Source organism: Argentina silus (assembly GCF_951799395.1).
Source record: "Argentina silus genome assembly, chromosome: 11".
Classification (NCBI taxonomy): Eukaryota; Metazoa; Chordata; class Actinopteri; order Argentiniformes; family Argentinidae; genus Argentina; species Argentina silus.
In genome coordinates this window covers 6040351-6057406 of record NC_139665.1, presented here as the reverse complement: position 1 = coordinate 6057406, position 17056 = coordinate 6040351, and the positions used below count along the sequence as shown (strand labels likewise).

Here is a 17056-nt window from a genome sequence, read left to right as displayed (position 1 = left end):
CGCACACAAAGTCTGAGTCGGCTGAGTCCATAGTTCGGCCAGTACTGTAATGGCAGGAGTACTTAGGCAAAACACTCAAACGACTCGGAGACAAAAACTTAAATCCAATAGAAGTCTTTACTTTCAGAAAGGTTCGGTACAGAGGTAGGCAGTTCAAAAAGGCAGGCAGATAATCTGAAAAGGGGTAGGCAAAAAGGCAAAGTCAAAAACACATTTGGAGATCAAAAACCAGGAATACTTATCACTAGAATAAATGCTGGGATGTATGACATGAAGGTACAAAGATGAACTGGCACAGAGACAGGGGAACACACAGACTAAATACACAGGGAAGGATGATGAGGAACAGATGAAGCCAATCGGGGGGGGTAGACAATCACACAGATGGGAAACACACAAGAGCAGGTGGTGAAGCGTCTGAAATGAGAGACAAGGTGAGTAACACAGAAATAAACAGAAAACAATAAATGAATAACATGAAACAAAGACAAACATAAACTAAGAAACAGGACGAGACGTTACACTGTCCACTGTGTGTAAACACCTGCAGGAGTATAAGGAAATTTATCCTGTGTTGCATAAATTGTATGTAACAGCCCTGGTAATTGGTGTGTCTTCAGCATCATGTGAGAGTTCCTTCTCCACACTGTCAGTCCTAACCCCCTATCGTTTGTGAAAACGTGTTCGTTTATTTGAAGGAGAAGACAAACTACTTCTTACTTTTAGCTATTTATTTATATGTCAAAATTCTAGGCTTGTACAAGGACCACTTTTGGCGAAGAAAATCACAGTCAGCAAGCTGTTAATCTGTAACCAACCCTCCAAAAATGGATGCATTCAAACAGTCAAACAAAGCATTTACAGTAAACAAAGTTATTGTAATTGGCTATTTGGTTGGGGAGGAACCGTGGTTTAGACTTGGCACATCCCTTGTTGTTCACGGGCTGGTCACACAATTCGTCCCATCTGTGGAGTCAGCACCCTGTTAGAGATAAAATACCTACTCTGGTATGTCCTCCCTAGCCTATCCTCCCTAGCCTGGTACTTTTCCACTATAGCTCTTTGTGTAAGCGTGTGTTGCGACATCTTTCTTGATGACCTGGCTTAACCTCTCCATGTATTAATCCAATGTACTATGGGACTAATGCTTGATTCATCTCTCATTTATCAACAGGCCATCACATTAGTAAATTTAGCACACTGCAGTCATGTATTTTTATTATAGCAATAATAAACTGTTTTTATAAAAATAATTTCTAACACGTTGCACCATGTTACATGAAAGAAAGAGGAATTTGGTGATCTTGGCCCATGAGAAATCAATAACAAATACCTTAGACATGAATGAATTTGTTAGAATTTTTGCCAAGGGAAACAGGAGGCTGATGTTGTAGATGTAGACGGATGGAGGACGGACGGACGGACGGATGGATGGACAGATAGATAGATAAAAAGAAAGAAAGAAAAGGATATTGTCTCCCGGTAATTGACCGAAACATGGACTGTTCCAGCCGCTGCGGTCAGGAAAACGCCTCCGCTGTCATGCAGCAAGAACAGAGAGGCTAAGGCTGAGTTTCTTCCCCCACGCCATCAGAATCGTCAACGATGACCCCACCAGTGCCCCCCTCAAGACACTCACACATGCACTGTCATCTTAACACATATGCACACACATAGTCATCCATCTGCTATTTATATTGCTTACTTATATGCTTACCGGTTATACTGTTCATATTGTTTATACTGTTTATACTGTCCATACTGTATATTTTTTAGTACTTCTATTTTTATTTTATTGTATTTTAAAACTTATTGTATTGTTGCACTACTCTGTGGCACTGTCACTTTTGCATTTCACTGTATACTTGTATGCACGTGACAAATAAAGAATCTTGAATCTTGAATCTTGAATCTTGAACCCTATACAGGAGCCCCGGACCAGCCCTCCATCCAACGGGTTAGATCCTCAGCCTAAAGGGTCTTACCCTAATAGGTTTCTAAAGATATACTTAGGCTGGTGTCGAATAGATTCACCCTGCTGTTCACCGTCTACTTCCCCCAGTTTCCCCTGATTCCTCTTTCTGGCTTTGTTCCGTAACCCACAACGGAACACAGCCTACGAAAGCCCAGGTAGTTAACGACGGCTCTATTCTTATATGAGTGCCAGTTGGTGTAGTTGCAGGAATTTAATTTATCGATGAGGACAATTCATCCAAAGGGGATATTTTAAAATAGAATATCCATTTAGATCCTATGATAATATGCGCAGTGAAATCTAACTTTTTACAATAAAACAAGGAGGATAGACACCTAAGTTGTGTTATTTCAATTCTATCTAAACTTCAGATTCAGAATAATTTTTTCTGGCCAAGTATATTTGAACATACAGGAAATTGACTTGGTGAGGTTGGTGTATGGGACATAAAAAACAATAGCAAATAGACAAGAAATTAACAAAATGGCAATAACAAATTTACACATTTACAAAATAGAACAATAAAACAATACATTTTCTAGGCTGTGCAAGGCTAAGTGGCAATGAGGCTAGAGGCTGTGAAATGGATATGGGGCATGTACACTATAAATCTGAATAATTTTAAATAATTAGAAATTACACTGTCAGTGCATTGTGTGTGTGTGTGTGTGTGTGTGTGTGACAGGGTGGGGGAGTGGGGGTGGAAGTCCCAGAGTCAGTGAGAGGCAGGGAGCTTGTTTGTGAGCCCCACTGCCATGGGGAAGAAACTGTTCAGGTGGCACAAGGTTTTAGTCTTGATTGACCGGAACCTTTTGCCGGATGGAAGTCTATGGAAGAGGTGTTGACCAGGATGGGAAGGATCAGCTCTGATCTTCTATAAACTTCTAACAAGAACTAAAATATTTATTTCTCTTTAAATGCAGATTTGTACTTTATTTAAGCTTTAAGCATTACAGCATGGTAATGCAATGTAGCAATAAAGTAATTTAAGAAATAAAAGAAATTTAAGTAAATAAAAGGAATAAAAGAAATAAAAGAAATTAAAGTAAATAAAAGGAATAAAATAAATGAAATCTTACCCTATCAATACTTCAACTTTAATCATAAAACAAACTTCAACATCAACCATTAAACATGTTAAACACATTTCAATCATTAGTCAATCTTGAATCACTCTGTTAGGTACTCAACTTCAAACATTATGTTAAACACATTTCCACATTAATCATTCTGTTTGGTACATTTGAAACATTAAATGTATTAAAACATGTACTATTGGTTATATTTGAATGGTTACATTTGCTGAATGGTTACATTTAAACCCTACCACAGTCAACAAAAGTGGAATATACTGTATTTCCTGTATTTCCTGACACACATCCCAAGACAACATTCCTATGATTGTTCATCCAAAGTTCCTCCAGAGTGATGGTAGCAGCTGCTCTCTACTTAAACAGTGGGGTTCATACATCATTATTGCACTCAGATGGACTCAATTCTGGCATACACAACACGATTTCGCCACGTTGTCATGATCAGGGTGGAACAACTGGATGTGTGAAATGGAAATGGAAATGTATAATAAAGAAATGCACTCTAACCTCACTGATCATTGTTATTGTTAAGACAAGTTAAAAAGTACATTTTGTAAGAGGTTTGACACGCTTGGACATGTTGTTTACATGACTGTTGCATCTCTTCATTACTCCCTTTCTGTGTATAAAGCCTTACTGCATAAACTCCCGGCTTACCTAACCTCATTATTAAAAGTCAAGGATATAAATGACCCGTTCTCAGAATTGGTTAACTCTTGAGGTTCCCCGGGTCTCTGCCCATTTGGGTAAATCCGCTTTTAGTTATGGTGCACCTAACTCCTGGAACAATCTACAGAAGAAAATTCAGTTGGATGTTCTGGTGCTGCTTGGGCAATTTAGGGTGTTAATTGAAGACCTCCTTGGTATAAAGATGTCATTGTTCTTCTAATATTGTGGTTTTATTTGATGTATTGATTTCTGTATTGAACTGTGTTGTATTTGTTATGTGTTGTTTTGTTATTGTGTAAATATTGTGGACAGGGTGCACCTGCAAAAGAGGCCTTGGTCTCAGTGTGTTTCCCCTGTATAAATAAATGTTAAATAAAATAAAATCAATATAATTTCAGCTAAATATGCTCAAAGTGTACATCGGTGGTGTAGGATGCACATGTCAGTGAGGCAACAAGAACAAGAGATAACAATGATTAAAGCCTGCCACACAGATTTACAAGTCATTATGGGACGTCTCAGTGATTTGCAATGTGGAAAACAAAATCAAAATTTACACAATTCCTATATGATAATACACACACTCTCATGGTGGAGAAGCGAAAGAGTAGTGGTTATGTGCATGGCAAGGTTTTGAGTTCGCGTTCATCCTCTGACGGAGTTATCATAGTGCAGGTTTTTTTCGGTCAGAAATTTGGCTTGTACACCTCTCGCCCCGCTTGAGGAAAACCAGAGAAAATAAGCAAATAATCAATAGGCGTCTTTAATGTGCTACACAAAATTAAATAGCACAATCAACAACTATTTGTATATCTTGTTATTCGTACACAAACACATGCCTGTGAAATTGACCAATATCCCAATCTTCCATTCAACCACTTTCCAACTTTGTTTCAGTCTGTCATCTCTTGCTACTGTGAAAACATTCACAACCAATGATGACAGAGATCTTCATGATCAAATTGTTTGAATTCAATGTTTGAATTCAGTCGTGTAGTGTGTGAGAAGTTGAACCCCCATAGCGACAGAAAGACACAAAGATTTGCAAAATGTGAGAGGTTCTCCAGCATTAAGTTAAATCGTGTAGTGTTGAAGAAAAGTTTGAATTTCAGCTAATTCTACGAGTGCCACAGTTCTCTCTCTGTTTTTCATATGTAATAAAGTTTAGAACAGAATTTTTCTTTCCCTTTGAAATCCAGTACGCTGTGTATATCAGTGAGAAAATAAAAAAAATTGAAAATTGTGCTGGGGGTGATTACTTTTTCAAGGCACTCTAAAGGGCTTGCTCTGAAGCAATGTTTATGAGATGTTTAATGAGACGTTTTTATGTCCCTCCTGTATCAATGTACAAAACGCAGCACACATTAATGTATGTTTGGGCTTGGCATGCAGGAGACCCAGGTTTGATCCACACTGGTTACAGAGATATACATCTCTGCAGATTCCAAGTTTGAGAGTCTTCTGTCTTCCTTCTCTGTTTCTCAAATCAACCTCTAGCCCTTCATCCCCCTGGGCACTTTGGTATTTGCGCGTCCATTACACACCTGACTATTCATCATCTTGAGAATGTCACCTAATCTTTCTAAGAATATTTCTGCTGCTTCCTCTTTGTGTTCCTCACAGTGTGGACAGCCAACGCCTTCCTCCTGGAATACAGAGAAAAACGGAAATTACAGTGGAGCGAGAGTAAAGAAACAGGGAGAGAAAGAAAGAGAGGGAGACACACAGATTTGATCTTTTCTATGTGCTGTATATCTATGATATAACCTTTTGTACAATCTGTTTGTAACCAAAGACAGTTATGATTTATTGTGTATTATCCTTTGTTTAGAGTTATATGTTGTCCAAGGTCATTGACTTAGACAATTGCAAGACAATGTAATCCTTCCCAATGTAAGTGTAATCCTTTTCCTTGCCAGGAATCAAGAAGTACCATAATATTCACTATTCCAGTTCTGCTAAATCCCCATCAGTATCTGAAATTAAGTATTCCTTAATTCCTTAATAACTGTTTGGCTACTTAAAGGTGCAGCTGAATGTTTTCTTGAAATGTGTATCTAAACCAGGAAAAGCCCTATATGCCATGATTTGTAGACTGTGGTCGGATTTACTTCATGTAGTTTTGCCTGTTGCTGCCCCCACTGAAATTTTGAAAACGTGCATATGGTAACTTTTCTAATAGCGTCAAACAATGAGCATACCCTACAAACAAAACATGAAATAGGCACGTAAAGGCCAGTATCCTACCCGACACTAGATTTTAGAAAAAGCTTTGTTTGGACTTAAACAGCACTCTTCATCTCATTCTATGATGGTTACTGATTAATCATGGCCATTTACCTTTAACTTATATGATATTGACTTACGTGTTTTTTTATACTCTGACATTCAGCTCTGAAAAAATTAAGAGACCACTCCAAATGTTTCTTAAATCAGCATCTCTACATGTATGGCAGCCATTCCATTCCAGTGTCTGTTGAATTCCAATACAGGCACACCTCATTCTACTTAATGAGGTACTGATTAGGTGATCACATGAACCAAATCTTATTTAATGATGAAAAGTATAAAAACCACTGCTGTGGTCTTCACTATCCTCTTGCAATAGGATGAGCTGGATGGCAAAAACAGTGCTAGTAGTATCTCAAAATGGATGACCGCCAACTCATTCGAATGTCATTCAACAACCGTAGGATGACATCAAGTGACCTACAAAAAGAATGGCAAATGGCAGCTGGGGTGAAGTGCACGGCGATGACGGTTCGAAACAGGCTCCTAGGGGCAGGGCTGAAGTCGTACAAAGCTAGAAAAAAGCCCTTCATCAACGAGAAGCAAAGAAGAGCCAGGCTGAGGTTTGCAAAAGACCATAAGGATTGGAGTAAGGTCATCTTCTCTGATGAGTCCAATTTTCAGCTTTGCCCAACACCTAATGCTTAGACGGAGACCTGGAGAGGCCTACAAGCCACACTGTCTCGCACCTACTGTGAAATTTGGTGGAGGATCGGTGATGATTTGGGGGTGCTTCAGCAAGGCTGGAATTGGGCAGATTTGTCTTTGTGAAGGACGCATGAATCAAGCCACGTACACAGTTGTCCTGGATGAAAACTTGCTTCCTTCTGCTCTGACAATGTTCCCAAACTCTGAGGATTGGTTTTTCCTGCAGGACAATGCTCCATGCCACAGAGCCAGGTCAATCACGGTGTGGATGGAGGACCACCAGATCAAGACCCTGTCATGGCCAGCCCAATCTCCGGACCTGAGCCACATTGAAAACCTCTGGAATGTGATCAAGAGGAAGATGGATGGTCACAAGCCATCAAAAAAAGCCGAGCTGCTTGATTTTTTGTGCCAGGAGTGGCATAAAGTCACCCAACAGCAATGTGAAAGACTGGTGGAGAGCATGCCAAGACGCATGAAAACTGGTTATTTCACCAAATATTGATTTCTGAACTCTTCCTGAGTTAAAACATTAGTATTGTGTTGTTTAAAAATGAATATGAACTTTGTTTTCTTTGCATTATTCGAGATCTGAAAACACTGCATCTTTTTTGTTATTTTGACCAGTTTATGCAAATAAATGCTCTAAATGACAATATTTTTATTTGGAATTTGGGAGAAATGTTGTCAGTAGTTTATAGAATAAAACAAAAATGTTCATTTTACTCAAACACATACCTATAAATTATAAAACCAGAGAAACTGATAATTTTGCAGTGGTCTCTTAATTTTTTCCAGAGCTGTATTTATACTAAGTAGCAAAAGTGTATACAAGTCAGCTATTCTGAGTGTGACCTATTGATCTTCTTGAGATTGGTTTTGAGAAGTGCTCTGGTTTTCCTCTCAGACTGGGCAGCACACTTATCCATTGTTTAGACAACTTTGACGGCTTAGTGTTAGATGAGGCCTGCAGACAGGAATTGAGATAACTAATGTGTAAAAGTGAAAAACACATACTATAGCAAGGGTACGGAAATTACCAAACAGCATAGGACATAATTTAAAAGCGAAGGTAGTTTCCCCACTAGAAATCTGTGAGAACTGTCAGTGTTTCGACCACACTATGACAGAAACACATAGAGCAACCACCACATCCACCATTGTACAGTAACTGACTCAATAATTCTCATAACCAAAATCAGGCATTTGAAAAATGCAGCTATAAAAATCTCAGCTATATAAACTCACCTGTGTAATCAAGGAATACAGTTGTCTGGCCAGGTTTCTCCTGGGTAATGGGAATTCATTGTGAGACTCAAGCACAAGGACCTTGACTTCCTTTGCGAAGCATGTGAGTGTGGAGTTGGGGCATTTCTGCTGAAGAGAGAAGGCGAATAATAATATGAAGCTCCAACAGTGCTGTTAAATATTAAGATTGGTTTCAAGTTCTGCAGATGAGTCTTGTGAAAACATGCCTATACTGAATACATCCATATAATTATTAATATGGTCTGAACACAGAATCCATGAGGCAGCTTACCAACCCAAGATGACAAAGTCGATCGTGTACAGAACCACATTCCATCATCCTGTCTAACCATGTGTCAATCTAATCTAAATCATGAAGGCCTGAATTAGCTACAGATGTAACCAGATAGACTTCATTACTACTATCTAAACATATTCTAGCATCATGCTGAAATAAGAGCATGATTTGGTGACACTGCTGTATTTTAACAGCATTTAGTAAATGTTAGCATATAAATGATGTAGTAACCATTACTATGAAATAACATTGCAATAAAAATTGTGAATGTGCATAAAGATGCCTTTCCATCACTGCCAATAGTCCTCTATACATGTTTCCATAGTTTCCAACACAAACATTTTGTCAGTGCATCATTTTGATAGCTACGGTCACCAAACTGTAGGAACAACATCTTCATGCATGTCTGCTGTTGTTGAAGCATTACCATGTAACTTAAGTTACAACTTAGAAAGAGCATTTTACTGTAAAGTGTAATCCCATTATTCTTGGGGCAAACCGTGGTCAAACATAAAACAACAACAAAGAACACTCTCGAAACTTCATGTAAAGCCTCAGGCCACAGCCACACAGACATGGCTTACCCGTCAAGAAAGGAGTGGGCTAACAGTTTTTCATATGGGTCTTTATGTTATTTGTCTGTGCGTTTTAAATAGGTCAAATGATGAGTTGAACTTTTGATATGTCACCATGTCACCGCAAGGCTCTACAGAGGGTTGTGAAAATGGCACAGTACATCACGGGGAGTGAGCTCCCAGCCGTACAGGACATGTTCCAGGAGGTGTCTGAGGAAGGCCCGGAAGAAGAACATCATCAAAGACCCCAGTCACACCCTGTTCTCTCCGCTACTGTCTGGTAAACGGTTCTGGAGCATCCGGTCTCGGACCAACAGGTTCCGAGACATTTTCTACCTCCAAGCCATAAGACTTATGAACTGATTCCCCCATCTGCCCTAGCAGCACTACCTGACAATTTGACACTTTGCACTCACCTCAGCACATCACATACACACATACTCACTCCCATCATTGCTGCTATATTTAAAATATCTATACCACCATATTGCTACACTTATAGTGCGTTAACATATTGTGTTTTGTTATTGTTATTTTTTATTCCAATCTTTATATTTACATTGCATTGTTGAGAGGTTTATCCTTATCCTTATATAGGTAGTTTCAAGCTTTTCATTGTACCGTTTACAATCTAAAAATAATCTTTGATTTGACTGTTTCTGTGTGGCTGCGACCTTACAGGCAAGAAACAGTCAAGAAAGGGTTCAGTATACCCTTGTGGATAGAAATCTACTACCACTCTCACAGGTAAATGCTTCCAGTTTTCAGAATAGGAAGTGTGGCTGTGTGCATGGGCAGTAGTTTGTAACCAACAGCTTTTTTGCAGGTTTGATTGAATTCCAAGAGTGTGCAGCAATAACACATACAAATAAATCACATACCTCATAATCTTGGATGGTTGGAGTGTACAGTCTGCTATCAAACGATTTCTGATAAGGGAGACAATATAATATACTACATGGTCAACATAAAAAAGGATGAGATACGAATTAATTGGTGACACTTAAAATCAGAAATAGATTTAGCCTTTGGGATTCCTTTTGAATATGTTTACTCTACAATTTATCTGTATCATATCAGAGGCCCCACAAGTGTTCTTGGCCAAATCATGGGAGTGGTTTGAATATTATCTGACATATTACATATATATATGTGTGTGTGTCAGATAATATATAAAACAACAGACAGAAAATATCTAGGTACCATCTTGCGAACTGCCCCAAGGAAGTCTTGCACAAGTGTGACACTCTCAAGGCTGCATCGAGATTGTCCATCAGTCTGTCTCATAGTCAGGTCGGTCAAGCAGAGCAGCCACAGCAGAATGCCTCTGAGGGAGTCTGTTCTCTCTTTCTTCAGCATGGCATGGGCCCACTACTGTATATCACAGAACCTTCGGATGGGCCTCTAAGGAGAGCACAGTGGTGCATGTCTTTAATCCAAGCATCCAAGACTCGGGCTGTGATGAAGAGCAGAACCAAAATAACCTCCGACATAACCTCCTCACACTTTATGATTTGAGCTATCTATGGTGCTGAGCTTTCCTCAAATAGTGACCTTCATCAGAGCACACACTGACTGATATCAGGCTTGCAGACATGGAATCAGAAGAATGAACTGGGGTTTAGTATCCTCCACGCTTTCACCACAACAGCTTTTCCTGGGAAGTAGCAGCAAAATGTAGCAAGCTTTCAGCAATGTGACTGGAGTTACCTCCTGGCCGAGTTCAGTCTTCTTTTTCTGGAGAGGAAAAACCAGTTGAAAGAATGTGGTTGTTAGAGAAAGTAACTGTCAAGCCTTTGGTAACATATGTGCGGGCATATTTGCAAACATTTCTTTCAACATAACACTTTGATAGGTAAGGAGTAACCCGACGACTTTACAGACTTTACATGTTTACTATGGCAACTATTAACATGTAACGATGTACAAAGTACGTTTGGTTGGCAGCTCAGTAGCTTATTATAATTATGTCCTTTAACGTATATGCAATAGGAAAAATGTTATATGATTTCTATAGGGCTTTAGAATCAATGGATAATATGTATTTTATAGGGCATAATTAGCTGCCTACTAAACGCACTGTACACCGTGACAGGCTACATGTTTAGCACCATGTTACTGTCGTACTGTAGCCTACTGTATATTCACATAGAGCTAATCTGTATATTTGCATAGAGTTCATCTACTATATATTCGCATAGAGCTCATCTACTGTATATTCGCATAGAGCTCATCTACTGTATATTCGCATAGAGCTCATCTACTATATATTCGCATAGAGCTCATCTACTGTATATTCGCATAGAGCTCATCTACTGTATATTCGCATAGAGCTCATCTACTGTATATTCGCATAGAGCTCATCTACTGTATATTCGCATAGAGCTCATCTACTGTATATTCGCATAGAGCTCATCTACTGTATATTCGCATAGAGCTCATCTACTGTATATTCGCATAGAGCTCATCTCAGCTGCGTGGCCATACGACGGGAACAGATGTGGCTATGACATGTTACAAGTTTCCGTCAAGTCAACCCATTCGAGAAAAAGCTCCACAATTACATTTTAGAAAGAGACTATCATAGTACATATACAACTTTACGAGTTACAGAAGACGCGTCCTGGTAAGACATAGGTCGTTTAGTTATTCAATATAACCAACCTGTATGCACTTCTGTAATGGTCAACGACTTACCTACTCACGGTACAAGTTGCAGAGACCGGTTTCAACTTTGAACCAGTGAAAATGAAAATAAAAGTACCGTAATTCCCAACAAGCAGACTTGTTGTACAACTAGCCAACCCACTCCCCCACGCCTCCCACTCCCAAATGCGATAGGTGTCCTTTACCGACTGACTTACTAGTGAGTACCAAAAAATCAAAAAGGGAACCACGCACGTAGGGGGAGCAGAAAACTGGCAGACTTTTTACACTTGTTTACACTTGTAGGGGGCTCGGCGCTTTGAACGGGATTATTAATTGTCCTCGAAAAGCCTTTACAAACAGCACGTCAGTAGAGGGCACTGTTCCATATGAAGAGTAGTTTATAGTAGTGGGAGATCATGGCAATGACACTCACACGTGGGCCAAGTACTGGAAATGATCATTGTACAGAGCATGAAACAGACAGCATCAAAGGGTCTTTAATTTTTTATTATTATTATTATTGGAGTACAAATATATAATTGGAAAGCACTTTATTATAGACACAGTGGTTGAGTCATTTGACCAGAGGAGCGCACACATATGTTCAAACCTAAAATGTAATAGCCTAAGTGTACTACTTATGCTGGGAAATGAGAACTGCATTATATGATAAGACTGATCATTATGAAAACGTGTCGACCAATTGTGTCAACACCCTTCATCTTCTTGCACCATTGTTTTCCCTGAATTTTGTTAATCCTTATTTTCCCTTATTTTCAACTCTAATGGAAGCAGATAACACATTGAAATATATATTTTCACCAGGAGGCACTAATAAAATGTATACAAAAACATAAGATACACAGACATGGACATCTCGATTTGGTCTGAAATAAAAGAAACTTCACAGACACGTCATTAAACTGCTGGGGACATTGTGCAAAAATAAAGACATAATATTAAGTGCCAGAAATGCAGACAAAAAAAGACTACTTCATAAATAATAGTAGGAATTAAATCCACAGTTTTCCCTGTGCCAACCATAAACAGAGACTTTGGTAAACAATATATTGTTTCTTGCTTGACAGAATAAACCTTTCTTTCGAAGAAGAAAACAAATGCATGATCATGAAGACTGATTGAAACAACATTGGCAAATAGTTATTTCACTGGGGGTTCGGTTGACATCCTGCTCCGCAGTGGTTTGATCAAACCAAGTTGTGGTAATACTTAAATTGACAGTGTCCATATGTCAGGGATATGAAAGAATAATAATAAGACCTGAATAAGAAAATGAGATCTGTCCTCATTATATGTCATGTCTGTTCATGATCTCCCACGTCAAATGACATAATCTGTTGTCATACCAAAATGACTAACATGAAACAGCGGACAGATTGAATACTGATCCTTAGCAAACCAAAGTAAAAATATGACAGATATATTTAAGAGAAAAATCAAACATAATTATCTTGAATATTTTGAATAATCACTTAAAACATAGTTTTTGGTTTTTATTGTAAAGCGGTTCCAGAAGAAAATTCCCCAATTCTTTTGCTCTGTCTCATTGCAGTGACATTTATTCCACCAACATTTCAGCTCAGTAACCTAGAGTAGAGGTCAGACTCAGTAGCCTAGAGTAGAGGCCAGGCTCAGTAGCCTAGAGTAGAGGCCAGACTCAGTAGCCTAGAGTAGAGGCCAGATTCAGTAGCCTAGAGTAAAGGCCAGACTCAGTAGCCTAGAGTAGAGGCCAGACTCACTAACCTAGAATAGAAGCCAGACTCACTAACCTAGAATAGAAGCCAGACTCACTAACCTAGAATAGAAACCAGACTCACTAACCTAGAATAGAGGCCAGTGTAACATCTCATCCTGTTTCTTAGTTCATGTTTGTCTTTGTTTCATGTTATTATCATATTCATATTGTTTCCTGTTTGTCTTGTGTTCCTCACCTTGTCTCTCGTTTCAGACACTTCCCCCACCTGCCCTTGTGTGTTTCCTGCCTGTGTGATTGTCGACCCCGCCCTGATTAGCTTCACCTGTTCCTTATCATCCTTCCCTGTGTATTTAGTCTGTGTTTTCCCCTGTCTCTGTGCCAGTTCGTCTTTGTACCTTGTGTCAAGCGTTCTAGCGAGCTTTCCTAGTGTTGAGTATTCCTGGTTATTTCGATCTCTGATAGTGTTTCTGACTTTGCCTTTTGCTTCCCCTTTTTGGATTATCTGTCTGATGTTTTGAACTTTACCTGTGTACCAAACCCTGCTTTGCCTACCCCCTTCCTGGATTATCTGCCTACCATTGACTGCCTACTGTGTACCAAACCTTTTTTGATAGTAAAGACTATTCTATTGGATTTAAATATTTGTCTCCGAGTCGTGCATTTGAGTCTTCTGCCTACGTACAACAGTCATTACAGCCAAACTCAGCCTAGAGCAGAGGCCAACTTGAGAGATATTCTGAATACATACCCCCAAACCCCCTCCATGAACAATGTAACAACACAACAAAATACCAATGGTTCAACAATCCCTATGGAAAGATGATTAAAAACAAGGGAATAATTTCATGCAATACAAAGGGTGTCATTTCTTTATTAACATGCCCTTGCCCTTATGGAAAAGCATATGTGTGGAAAACAACATGTGAACTCAAGAACAGAATTGCACAGTCCCGTAGAACCCAGAGACTGCACAGTCTATACATTAGGCCTACAGGCTAAGACCCTCCTCAAACACATTGTATACAGTAGGCCTACAGGCTAAGACCCTCCTCAAACACATTGTATACAGTAGGCCTACAGGCTAAGACCCTCCTCAAACACATTGTATACAGTAGGCCTACAGGCTAAGACCCTCCTCAAACACATTGTATACAGTAGGCCTACAGGCTAAGACCCTCCTCAAACACACAGTATTGAACAGGTTCCAATGCCCAGAGGGGGAGTTGACTTGAATAGAGCATTCTTGAGAAGAGAAGTGTTTTGTATTTTCTATAGCCTATATAATAATATCCATGTTGTTTACACGCAACACTGATATCAGCAAGTATGTATTCAAATATGTTGTCAGATTGATACTGAAACCAATTGTGGTTTGAATGTATAACATCATTTATTATATTGTCTATATTGTTTTTAATTACCACTTGCACCTGGTAACAGGCTACTGAATGTTATTTTAAGGTGTGTATAGCCTAGTCTGTCCACACCCAGAAGAAAGCTAATAAATAATGATGTCACTGCAATGGGAGCGTGCGACTTTCATTTCTACTACGTTTTGAAGTTATGTTCCTGTAGTCACCACCTCACCTCTGGGTGTGCATTATTTTATTCCATTAGAATTGAATTGAATAGAATTGTAGACGCTGTCATAATCCTGTCATATTCCTGTCATAGGGACACAAGGGTCAAATAAAGGGTTTCTGAGTGGTCATCTGGGGGAAAAATGCCTCAAATCCATTGAAAAGCTGTAACTGAGTAACCACTGCATGACCTGGAATGAGATGTCATGGAACCAAAGGGAAATCACTGCATCAGGGTAAAGTGCCTATTTAAGATTCGGTCACTGTGGCTTAAGGCACTATGGCTAGGACCCCAACTGGCGCCCGCACCTCACATCCTCTTACAGTTCTGGGGAAGGGTGAGGTTGCAGCCGTTGATGCTGATCCTCCGCCTGCCCTGGCTGTCTCCAACAGGGGCTAAGGTCTGGGTCAGGCTCACCTGGGCATTGCTGAACGAAGTGATGCGTCCACTGCCAGTGATCTGCAGGTTTACAGTGGTAGCATAGCTGGTCTTTAGAGTCCCTTTGGATGCTTGCATTGAGGAGGGCTCCTCTGGCTCTGGCTGGTTATGGTGTTGGCACTGGATGGGCGCTGCACCCCCTTCTGGGGCCGGGGGAGGCCGAGGCACGTAGGCGCAGATCAAGCGGCTCCGACAACTTTCCTCTCCTTCGTCCCACTCGACTGGAGGACAGGACGGGGAGGCAACAGTGCTATAGTCGGGGCTGTCGTCGTAGTCATACTTGGTCAGGAGTCCTTGCACGTTAGGCCAGGCAATGGTGGTGAGGTGGTGTCCGCCGTGGAGGCTCTTCCCAGGAGACAGCAGCCGGACAGGGGACAAGGCCCCAGCTTCAGGCCCAGGGCTGCGGCAGGAGGGAGAGCAGCTGAAGCTGTAGGACCCTCCTCCTCTGGGGCTTATCAGGCCAGAACCATAGTCTGACCTCAGCCCTCCACTCTCCGCCCAGGACCTCCTCCCGTTAGCGTGCCGGGCCGGGCTGGGCGGGCGGTCCGCCAGGCTGCTCCCCCTGGCCCTCCTCAGGCTCTGACAGGGGGGTGGAGAGCACGGAGAGGGGACTGGTAGGGTTGGGGAGGTGGTTCTAGAACTTCTCCGAGGAGAGGAGGAGGTATCTCCCCATGTGGGTGAAGCTACTGAGGAGGGGGACACCAGTTTGGGGTTGCATGGCTGAGGGATGGCCATGCCCCACACGTTTGTAGGGACCCCGATGGGGGGAGGGGAGGTCATCTGAGGACTCGGGCAGGGGCCTGGGGCAGAGTTCATCGTGGAAGCCCTGTGTAGCTCCAGAGAGAGACCCAGGGGGTTGAAGTTGCTAGCCCCACCTGCCCTTGTGGTCCTGGGGTTGGGGGGCTTGTTCATCAGGTGGCCCGTGTGATGGTGGACAGGAGGAGGGGAGCAGATTCGGCTGTAAGGTGATGGGGAGTAAGAGGGGGAGGGAGTGGGGGACTGCACCCGTGAGTTGGGTTCCGACGCGGAAAAGGGCCGGGCCACCCTGTTGTGAGAGCCACTCCAGAAAGGATCGTAGGAATGGGGTGTGCTAAGTGTGCTCGCTAATGGGGGCTTTGTGTGGTTCAAAGCCCATCCTCCATTCATGGTGTTGTTACTGTTATTGTTGTTGCTGTTTCCATTCAGTCCAATATGAAACAACTGGTCTGGAGCAGCAGACCTGGGACAGGGGGACGCAGAGGGGGTGTGATGGAGGCTGACTGGGGAGGCTGGGGAAATAGAGCGCTGGCTGCGGTACGGTGGGGGAGACTGGACTGGGACTGGGGACGGGGATGGGCTTGACCAGAGGGACAGAGAGCGGAGAGGGGAAGGGGGACACCTAGGCGGCTGGCTCCCTTCCCTAGAGAACGCAGAATGGATGTTACCAGAGCTACTAGGACCGGAGGGGGGTTTGGGTGATGGAGACCTCTGTCTGAGGGGGGAGGCAGGAGTGTTAGCCAGAGGAGAGGGGTCGCCTAGAGGAGGGGGGCCGCCTAGAGGAGGGGGTGTAGCCTGGAACCGAGCATTCTTCTTAGCCAGACTTTGGGTGATGGACTGACTGATGCAGGACGCAGCTAAGGACTTGGTGAGGGCAGAGGGGGTGGTGGAGGAGCCTTGAGGCCCTCTTATGGGGGAGGGGGAACGATGGCAAAGGCTGGGGCTGAAGGCAGAGGGGGCCTTGGTGACTGAAGGGAGGGTGGCTGATCTCTCCAGGCTGGGCTGGGATGAGGGCCGTCTGACGAGGGAGAGGCCAGCGTCTTGGCCAGAGTCTCTGGACCTGAGTGGAGCAGGCGGCAGTCTGAAAGTACAAAGTACAACACAGAGGAGAGAATGTTA

At 41.9% G+C, this 17056-nt stretch overlaps 1 protein-coding gene and 1 long non-coding RNA gene across 3 annotated transcripts in view; both read right to left on the bottom strand.

Annotated features, from left to right (window-relative positions):
* Positions 1-2893: 2893 nt before the first annotated feature.
* LOC310811770 lies at positions 2894-11749 on the bottom strand. Of its 2 annotated transcripts, none has more exons than XR_014554482.1 (5): positions 11494-11749; positions 10000-10533; positions 9678-9725; positions 7924-8052; positions 2894-5384 (listed from the first exon to the last, which is right to left on the bottom strand). It is a non-coding gene; the product is annotated as an uncharacterized lncRNA (long non-coding RNA). The 2 variants fall into 2 exon arrangements; XR_014554483.1 differs by having other exon boundaries at positions 7924-8049.
* Positions 11750-12303: 554 nt separating this feature from the next.
* The window catches only part of plekhg2 (pleckstrin homology domain containing, family G (with RhoGef domain) member 2), a 37631-nt gene continuing 32878 nt past the window's right edge, over positions 12304-17056 (bottom strand). Inside the window, exon 19 of the mRNA XM_083680556.1 lies at positions 12304-17018. Coding sequence (XP_083536682.1) covers positions 15053-17018 — 1966 coding nt within the window. The 3' untranslated portion in view covers positions 12304-15052. The remainder of the gene's footprint in view (positions 17019-17056) is intronic.